Source organism: Epinephelus fuscoguttatus, linkage group LG13, assembly GCF_011397635.1.
Source record: "Epinephelus fuscoguttatus linkage group LG13, E.fuscoguttatus.final_Chr_v1".
NCBI classification, from domain to species: domain Eukaryota; kingdom Metazoa; phylum Chordata; class Actinopteri; order Perciformes; family Serranidae; genus Epinephelus; species Epinephelus fuscoguttatus.
The window spans coordinates 34,120,360-34,130,346 of record NC_064764.1 but is presented as its reverse complement, the minus strand read 5'-3'; the positions used below and the strand labels follow the sequence as shown (position 1 = coordinate 34,130,346).

General features: G+C 39.4%; 1 protein-coding gene across 1 annotated transcript; it reads right to left on the bottom strand.

Moving 5' to 3' along the window:
• Positions 1-1,833: 1,833 nt before the first annotated feature.
• Positions 1,834-9,643, bottom strand: vtcn1 (V-set domain containing T cell activation inhibitor 1). The gene is made up of 5 exons (XM_049595115.1): positions 9,287-9,643; positions 7,915-7,979; positions 4,762-5,121; positions 3,203-3,454; positions 1,834-2,661 (listed from the first exon to the last, which is right to left on the bottom strand). The coding sequence occupies exons 1-5, from the start codon at positions 9,316-9,318 to the stop codon at positions 2,543-2,545; spliced, it is 828 nt and encodes a 275-aa protein (XP_049451072.1). The 5' UTR covers positions 9,319-9,643; the 3' UTR covers positions 1,834-2,542.
• Positions 9,644-9,987: the final 344 nt, after the last annotated feature.

The window sequence follows — 9,987 nt, the reverse complement described above, 5'->3', positions numbered from 1 at the left end:
TGTATTAACTATTAATTTAATAAAACACACACACACACACACACACATATATATATATATATATATATATATATATATATATACAGTACAGGCCAAAAGTTTGGACACACCTTCTCATTCAATGCGTGTTCTTTATTTTCATGACTATTTACATTGTAGATTCTCACTGAAGGCATCAAAACTATGAATGAACACATGTGGAGTTATGTACTTAACAAAAAAAGGTGAAATAACTGAAAACATGTTTTATATTCTAGTTTCTTCAAAATAGCCACCCTTTGCTCTGATTACTGCTTTGCACACTCTTGGCATTCTCTCCATGAGCTTCAAGAGGTAGTCACCTGAAATGGTTTTCCAACAGTCTTGAAGGAGTTCCCAGAGGTGTTTAGCACTTGTTGGCCCCTTTGCCTTCACTCTGCGGTCCAGCTCACCCCAAACCATCTCCATTGGGTTCAGGTCCGGTGACTGTGGAGGCCAGGTCATCTGCCGCAGCACTCCATCACTCTCCTTCTTGGTCAAATAGCCCTTACACAGCCTGGAGGTGTGTTTGGGGTCATTGTCCTGTTGAAAAATAAATGATCGTCCAACTAAACGCAAACCGGATGGGATGGCATGTCGCTGCAGGATGCTGTGGTAGCCATGCTGGTTCAATGTGCCTTCAATTTTGAATAAATCCCCAACAGTGTCACCAGCAAAACACCCCCACACCATCACACCTCCTCCCCCATGCTTCACAGTGGGAACCAGGCATGTGGAATCCATCCGTTCACCTTTTCTGCGTCTCACAAAGACACGGCGGTTGGAACCAAAGATCTCAAATTTGGACTCATCACACCAAAGCACAGATTTCCACTAGTCTAATGTCCATTCCTTGTGTTTCTTGGCCCAAACAAATCTCTTCTGCTTGTTGCCTCTCCTTAGCAGTGGTTTCCTAGCAGCTATGTGACCATGAAGGCCTGATTCGCGCAGTCTCCTCTTAACAGTTGTTCTAGAGATGGGTCTGCTGCTAGAACTGTGTGTGGCATTCATCTGGTCTCTGATCTGAGCTGCTGTTAACTTGCGATTTCTGAGGCTGGTGACTCGGATGAACTTATCCTCAGAAGCAGAGGTGACTCTTGGTCTTCCTTTCCTGGGTCGGTCCTCATGTGTGCCAGTTTCGTTGTAGCGCTTGATGGTTTTTGCGACTCCACTTGGGGACACATTTAAAGTTTTTGCAATTTTCCGGACTGACTGACCTTCATTTCTTAAAGTAATGATGGCCACTGGTTTTTCTTTAGTTAGCTGATTGGTTCTTGCCATAATATGAATTTTAACAGTTGTCCAATAGGGCTGTCGGCTGTGTATTAACCTGACTTCTGCACAACACAACTGATGGTCCCAACCCCATTGATAAAGCAAGAAATTCCACTAATTAACCCTGATAAGGCACACCTGTGAAGTGGAAACCATTTCAGGTGACTACCTCTTGAAGCTCATGGAGAGAATGCCAAGAGTGTGCAAAGCAGTAATCAGAGCAAAGGGTGGCTATTTTGAAGAAACTAGAATATAAAACATGTTTTCAGTTATTTCACCTTTTTTGTTAAGTACATAACTCCACATGTGTTCATTCATAGTTTTGATGCCTTCAGTGAGAATCTACAATGTAAATAGTCATGAAAATAAAGAAAACGCATTGAATGAGAAGGTGTGTCCAAACTTTTGGCCTGTACTGTATATATATATATATATATATATATATATATATGATTTTGCATTATTGAATTATTTTATTTATTTATTTAATTTTTTATACTTTATCTTTTCAAGCCAATTTAATATATACAGTGTATTTGCTTTTTAGTTTTCAATCCGTTAAAAAGAAAATTTTTGGTCAAGTTAAAGGGAAAATAAATAAAAGAAAAATATGAAAGACATAAAGAACAAATATGTTCACAGTATAATAACAATAGACAGTTTTTTTCCCCCAAATTTCTTTTTGACATCCCAAACTTTGAAATAAATCAGCCCATTTCCAAACAACTAAAATCCATGGTATTTATTTATTGACTCAGTAATACAAAAAATGGTAAGGTACCAGTTTGATCATATACACCTTTTCTATATATGCAGGAATTTAATATACAGTTTAATTTCTTATTGTGTCTTTATTTTTCCCGCAGTTTCTCCTCATGGATGTTGATTACTTCCAATAATAATGTACACACAACTTTGAAAATAGAAAGTCAAGCTAATTAAAATTTAGAAATGTTTATTACACATGATCTAGATGGAGCCTTCACTTAAAACATGACACACATACACCTGAGAAAGTAGAAATGAAATGTTGATCGAGAAAATTCTGTTACACGGTAACAACATCCACTGTAATAAATTAAACACCGAATAACATACCGGTCATTTTCAGAAATTACGCATTATTTATGCGCTTTGAATCTTTACTTCTGTCAAAATTCTGTTTCTGAATGCAGCGCATGCAAAGCAAAGAGATTCACACCAAGGTGGAGTGTGTGTGTGTGTGCGTGTGTGTGTGTGTGTGTGTGTGTTATTGGGTCAGATAATAGTTGCAGAGGACACTGGTCATGATGCTCAGGTATGTCGATGACGTCAGCAGGGGCGGTGCAGCATTGAAGGTGAAGTACGTGCTCCCCAAAACATCAGAGGCTGGAAATAAAAAAGGAGATTTAAATGTACCAGAATCTGTTTTGCTTTATTTATTTATTTTAACACTATATTTCATTATTTTAGTTTTTTTGTTAGTATTTTGACCTTTGTGCACAATGACAAAAAACATGAATATATTTGTACTTTCTGAAGAAATATCTGCTAGACAGAAGCTGAATTAAAGGAGCACTCCACTGATTGAGTGTTGCAGGAGTTGAGAAACTTGTCAGAGACACAATAATAAAAATAAGAACACCCAAAATAAAAAATAACGGCTAAAATCAAGGCAGCAGATGCCAAAGTATTCTGGCTTTTAGTCCATAATATGGGTCACAGAGAGGACTCTTAGTTCCAGAATAAATCCTACATCTCCCAAAATTCAGCTCAACAGTGTCTTTAATTTTACCCTCACTGCCTACTAAATACCTGTGCCTTCAAACCACACTCCAGTTTGTAACAGAGACTTTGTATTTAAAAATGTGGAATGGAAAATGAAAAACATGTCAGCTCGTGAGAGTTACACTATACAGTACAAGATTACCTGTTACAGTTTCCCTGGAGATGGAGGTCACCAGGTCATTTTCTATCTTGCAGGTGTAGATGTCGCTGATGTTGACTGGCTGCAGGTTGCTGACTAAACTGAAAATCCCTGCTGAGTTCTGTGCGTAGCTCGTGCTTCCATTCAGGACATCTCCATCGAAGCTGGTCCATGTCACATTTGGTTTAGGGAACCACCTGCTCGCTTCAGCAACCAGGATGCCGCCGGAGAATTTAAATGTGGGGGTTGAATAGGCTGAGAGAATAAAAGCATGGATCCGTGTTACTATGTGAATTTTCCAAGGTCAAATAGCTAAATTTTCACACTGTGTATTGCAAGTTTACAAACTGGTCATAAAACAAGGTTGGAAAATCACATAAATATCATAAATTAAGTGCAGAGCACAACAATAGAAAAGCATGGGGGACAAAAATGGCTCAAGTTGCAATGAATAAATAAATGAATAAATGCATGAGTAAATACATAAATAAATGAATGCATGAATAAATAAATACCACATTTCGTGTTGCAACTTTTCAAATAAATTGTGAAACAAAAAACCCCAAATATGTTAAGTGCAAGGTGTAACAATAGAAGACTATGGGGAATGACACATGACCTAAGTATCAATAAATAAATAACTAAATAAATGTAAAAATAGATACAGGAAAAAAATATGGAAAACAAATAAACATATTAATAAATGCAGAAAAAAATAACAATATAGAATAAATAAATGCATGAAATAAATAAAATACAACAATAAATGAATTAATGAATAATTAAATGGATAAATAAATGTGAATATGGAGGATGAAACATGACCTACTTATCAATTAGTAAATAACAAAACAAATGTTTAAATAAACACAGAAAAAATAAATGATACAGAAATAAGTACATGCATTAAATAAATGAAATAAATGAATAAAAAAATATTTAAATAAATATGAGCATAAACAAATGAATAAAAGTTGACAATTAAACAGGACATACATTTAAAAAAATATCTTAGAATTATTTTTACATTGAGACTATATTTATTTCTCAATTTCTGAGTTTTAGCATTTGCATTTATTTAACTTTTTTTTTGCATTTATTTATTCTTTTATTAATCTAATTCTGTACTTATTCATTTATTCATTGATACTTGTGTCACTTTTCATCCTCCATAGAAAGATAAGTGGGGACACACCACAGACACATACAAATGTGCCCATTAATCCCCCTAGTTAGCATTTATAAACAGCACATAAACATAGGATACACTGTTTAAACACAATGTGATGTAGTTGTATACAGATCTAAGGACATTTTATAGTGTTTATTAATTTAAAGTATTTGTGAACAACTATAAATCCTCCTGTGGACACCCACAAGTGGATGCTGGTGTATGAAGAGATAGGCAATGACAATGTGTGTTATAAACCCTTTTAAATTGATTATCAAATAATACTTCTAAATGCTAAACAGAGATATTTACAGGGAAGTTTTCAGTGTTCTTCAAGAGTTTCATTTTCAAAGCAAACACACCGTGAAACTGGAAAGACGAGTCATCCTACCTGCTGTTCTGAGGTGAATATTGACCTTCCCTCCTCCGTCAGAGGAGGTGATGCTGCAGGTGTACTGCCCCTCGTCACTCTGTCTCACACTCCTCAGCAGCAGGGAGGCGTTACCCGTGAGCAAAGCATCAGGGAAAAGCTGAGTTCTCCCTTTAAACTGGGAGTTCTGGCGCTCAAGAGCCGGAGCTCCGTCCCTGTACTGGTAAACCAGTCCCGTCATATCCTTCTTCTCCCAGATGACAGACACCTCTCTGAGTCTGCCTTGTTGACTCTCTGTGTTCAGAAAGCAGCTGATGAGCTTGTCCTCGCCGAGGTTGGCGACGGGGAACCTGCTGCTGCTCATCACCTCGGACAAGTTGCCTATTGTACAAGGACACAGACAGAGAGCATACGGGTCGGCCAGTCTGGTCCCATTGGTCAGTGTTTACTTATTCAAGTAACACTGGCGGTCCCTGAGAGTGAGTGACCTGACATGGTGCGTTGGTAAATTCAGTCTGACGCTCTACACTAAAATGAGAGCCCTGTTGGTCGAAGAAACGGAGTGTTATATTTCTACATGAATTAACCAGCGGTTAAAGAGACAACAGATAGCATCTTAGCATGATAGCATGAAAATAATGTGGGTTGCACAGGGTAGTGGCCACAGTAAAGTCAGACTATCAGCGTTTACAAAGGTTACTTAGTGGCTTTGCAATCTTTGCAATAAGCTTCTGCCACCGATGGCGAAATTTCGTGGAAAAAATCCGCTTTATGGCAGGAAAGGCGTCATGTATTGTGAAACTGGTCGGTCAGCCAATCAGGGACTGGAGCGGGTCCTTATGAGGAGTTGGGCATGAGATAGTTGAGTCAGGAGACGGCAGACGGACAAAATTTGGAGACAAGTGAAAAACGGCCTAGCAAAAGAAAACGAGCTCCTCTGTCTGAGGAGGCAAAGAAGAGCAAAAAGGAGAGTGATAAAAGAAGAGGAAAAACAAGAGTAGACCTCAGTCAGGCGTTCTAGAGATGGAGGGAGCTCCGTGACCAAAGAGGCTTCAAAACCGGTGTCCAGCTAGCTTTCTTTCTAATGGATCAGTAAGTAACACGGCTAAATGTTAGCTAGACCAGAGAGGACTGTACTGTACTGGCTGCTAGTTCATTCCCAGCTGGCCAGCATCGCAAATCGCCGCAACCAGGGAGCAGGTAGTGAGTGTTGGTCGGCTGACATCCTGGTTGCCATTCTACGGCAGCCCTCGGACAGTGATACCCCCCTCCCTTCCTTCTGTTCTCTTCTCACGGAGGCAGCTATCGACGGACATTGTCCAGCTAAGTGAACACTGAACTTTGTTTCCCATTCAATTTGAGCTCCAACCGGCCGCATTGTTTCCATACGGTACCGTTTATTCTAGAATCGTGACTGTTAACATGTGCATATTGGTATAATTCCACTTTAGAACATGGCACTCTTAAATACTTGATTCTGATTGGTCAATCAACAAAATTCTGCGGTGTTTATTTCTTGAGGTATCACCGCTGCTCTGCTGCTCCGTTGCTAGGGACCCCATAGTAACGGTCTTAGACTGAGGAGCATCAAAATCAGTTAACGTTAGTCCACACAGCTCTCTCAAGCTGGCCTAGAGAGCAGGGAGATCATGTCGGTCACTGGCCATAAATGTGAGGGCAGCCTTCGCAGCTACTGGGCACCCAGCCTCTCCGACCAGGAGAAGTGGAGTGAAATCCTCTCCTCCGCTCCTGTTTGTCTGGTGAACGCCTCTCCTCTGTCAATACACTCTGCCAGCAGTTTAATAATATTGATGCCAGTAGTAACATTTGAATGTTTTAGTAGTAAGCCATGTTCTAAGCGGGATAATGTATAGTGAGCCGGTGACTGTTGAAAAATAACTTCCTTACGTGTCTGCTGTTTGTACTGATACTGTATATATTGGTATAATTATTTGCACTACTATTTGTTTTTTCTTCAGATAAATCTGATAATTGTTGCTCGGTCTCTTTACTCATTTATTTAGTAGAGTGTCCACGCACCTTCTCATTCTACATACACATAGAGGTATACTGGTGGCTTTACAGCCTACATTTTATTGATTATCTCTGATCCCCACGCTCAGTTTGGTCGTTGCGACAGTGCGAGCAACACCGCTGACGCTAGGTGGCGCCAAGCTAAAAAAAACCCGAATCCTATCTGTTGCCTCTTGACACATTCACTCCACTCCGCGCTCCGCTGCTCCGTCTCCCCAGACAGAGTGCCCAGAGTGCGCTCTGCCACTCAGAGAGTGCGGTGCTCTGAATAACCGAACAGTACATTCCGACAGTGCTCCAAATTTACAAACGGTCCAGTTTGTGTCAGAGTGACTCCAACACTGAGAATGAATATTTCTGAACGCACCACTCACATCATCTTCCTCCACTGTCTAAAACAAGTCAACAGAACTTGCTAGCTCTAGCTAATGTCTGTGGGGAATTGTTTTGCCTCCAGCTAAGCCCCGCCAGCCACAAAACATCCTAATGTTTACGAACAGTAAAAGGGTCTATACTGTCAACAGCCAGAAAAAGAGGTAGGTGTATGGTGTACCTGTGTACAACTTCCACAAAACCAATGCTGCTAAGCATATTAGCATGCAGAAGTTAGCGTGCATTTGCAAACATTAATGGTGCCCTCACTGGCTGAGCGTAACGTTAGCTAGCTCAGTGATGCTACATGAGCTAGCAGTAGATGCACTCTTCCTTCTGCATGCTGATTCGGCTGGTGGGTGTAGTTCAGTAGAAAGAAAATACTGCTCACAACAAGGTCTGTGGATTATCTTGAGTAACCGGATCATGATTTCTGCAAAGAGACACTGCTGATGAGTTTTTCAGGTGTATTTTTTTGGCACTTTGAGCACCACAAGCTGAGTGACATCTAGTTCCATTATATTTGAGAGAAGGCAGACATCTCTACGGCTGATATCTCCAACACTTTACAACTCACATTAAACAATGTATGACAAAGAGGCTGAACTGTCCCTTTAAGGACGAGGTGGGTTTGTGTCAATTCCAAGAAATAGCTCCTTTTTAGTTTAGACAAACACAGCATGTGCTGAGCACACCCAGGAACCCCCTCAGGCCTAACAGAGCCATCACTACTGATACAACTATCTCAGAAGGATCCGTGGGTCTTACCTGTGAAGGCCAGGGATAAGATGAGGATGATGAGGGCTGAGAATAGGATGATGAGGGTAATCATGCTGCACACAAAGAGAAATACACACACAGGAAGGTGTAAGGAAATTAACACACTGTCCACTTGGGCTAAAATCAACTTGTAGATCACAACAACCAAGACGAAGATGTTCCCACTGCTGCGGAAATCTGCAGACACTCAGTGGTGGAAAAAGTCTGCATATAATTTACTTAAGTAAAAGAATCAACGCAACAATAAAAATATTCCTTAAGAAGTTTTATATTAAAGTAAAACTACACAAATATGATCAGCAGAATGTAAAAGAACTCATTCGATTATTATTAGACATTAGTCATATAAGGTTTGGTAGTTTAGTCCTGTAGTTCCCAACCTATGGGGTGTGTCCCCAGTAAAGAGTCACTAAATTAATCTGTGGGGTCATACGATTAACAATTCATGTAGTAACTGACAAGTTGTCAACCATTAAATTAATCGTCAGCTAATTCAATAATCAATTAATCAATTTGAGTATGTTTTTAAGAGAGAAAAAAAAATTGGGGGTTGTGGACAAAACAACAGACATCTGAGGACGTCTTCCTTGATTTTGGGAAACACTTGACAAGATAGTTTATAGAACATTCATCGTATAGACATTTTATAGATCCAAACAAGAATCAATTAAGATTCAAAATTCAAGAGTAAAGATTAACTTTATTGTTCCAGAAAGTGGGAAATTTGTCTTGGACCCTACACCCATACTGTAGCCATAGAAATACAAAGTACACAGATAAAACAACGTTTTACCCAACGTAGCAACAGGAAACACAAAAAGGTAAATATATCATATGCTAAAAATGCCTCTATATTAATCGAGAAAATGATCGACACATTGACCAACAATCAAAATAATTGCTAGTTGCAGCCAGAGTCGTGAGATGATTGATGGGAGAGGACTTAAATTTATTTATTTTTTGTTGCCTTTTTGCCTTTTCTGTGAAATACTGGATTATTTTTACCTCTTTGTTCCTTGTTCCTTGAGTTGGAATGTCTGCTGAGGCAGCTAACAACTCATAAAAGCTACTTGACACTTCTTTTTGTAAGGGGTATCATTGCTGTTTAAGTAATAAACAATGCATTGGATTTTATAATCTATAATCTGAAAACAAGCAGTGACTACAGCTGTCAAAAAAAGTAGAGTAAAAGGTACATTTCCTCCTGAAATGTAGTTTAAGAGAAGCATACAGGAGCTATAATACTCAAGAAAACTACAAGTAACTCCAAACTGCACTTAACTGATAACTTTAGACACCTAAATGTTTTCAGAATTGAACAACCATGGGTAGAGAACACAGTCAAACCTTATGGCCACACCTGTAGAAGATGATCTGCCCGAGAGAAGCCATGTCTGCTGACGAAACCTCTCGAGAAGAACAAACGATTCGATCCTGTTGCTCAGGTCAAAGGTCCAGTCATGCCATTCCTCCTAAAAATCCACCATTCCACCAAAAATGATCCACACACATACTCTACTGCCGAACACACTCCTTCTACTTCCACCTGTCTGCTGTGTTGCCTGTTTGGTCTCCCTAACAGCACTTTAAACACAACACCATAAGTAAATATTACCTTTAAGGCGTGTGCTTCATGTTGATGTGTCGTCACAGTAGCTCATGTATCTTATCAAAATAAAAGTTCATGCTACTAGTTAACAAGAGAAATGGGCTCTAATTCATTGACATTGGTATCTTCAGTATATTGTAAAAAAATGTTTTTTAAGTGCAAACTTTAGTGTCGTATGAAACGGGTTCGGTTATTATAAAGCAGTGGCTCCTGTTGGCTATGACTCACTATTATGGTGACTGAGTATAATCAGTAACCATAATGGCAAAAGAATGACAAGTACTCTGGGTTTCCTCCAAGAATTTACTCAAGGTGGAGTCAATTTTAATGTGTTTTGGTGGGAAAGCATCAGAGACAGCAGAAACAATAGGAAACAAAAGGCATTTGACAAGTCAGTGTTTCATTGAAACCCAGAATACTTGAATTCTTCTGCGGTTAGCAGCTTCTTCTGT

Bases quoted from the DNA above. Each gene is read 5' to 3' on its own strand.
- vtcn1 (XM_049595115.1), bottom strand. From the start codon at position 9,318: ATGGCTTCTCTCGGGCAGATCATCTTCTACAG. The intron at 7,980-9,286 runs GTGTGGCCATAA...CTTTGTGTGCAG, and splicing joins GGGCAGATCATCTTCTACAG to CATGATTACCCTCATCATCC. The intron at 2,662-3,202 runs GTAATCTTGTAC...TTTTATTTCCAG, and splicing joins CTCCAGGGAAACTGTAACAG to CCTCTGATGTTTTGGGGAGC.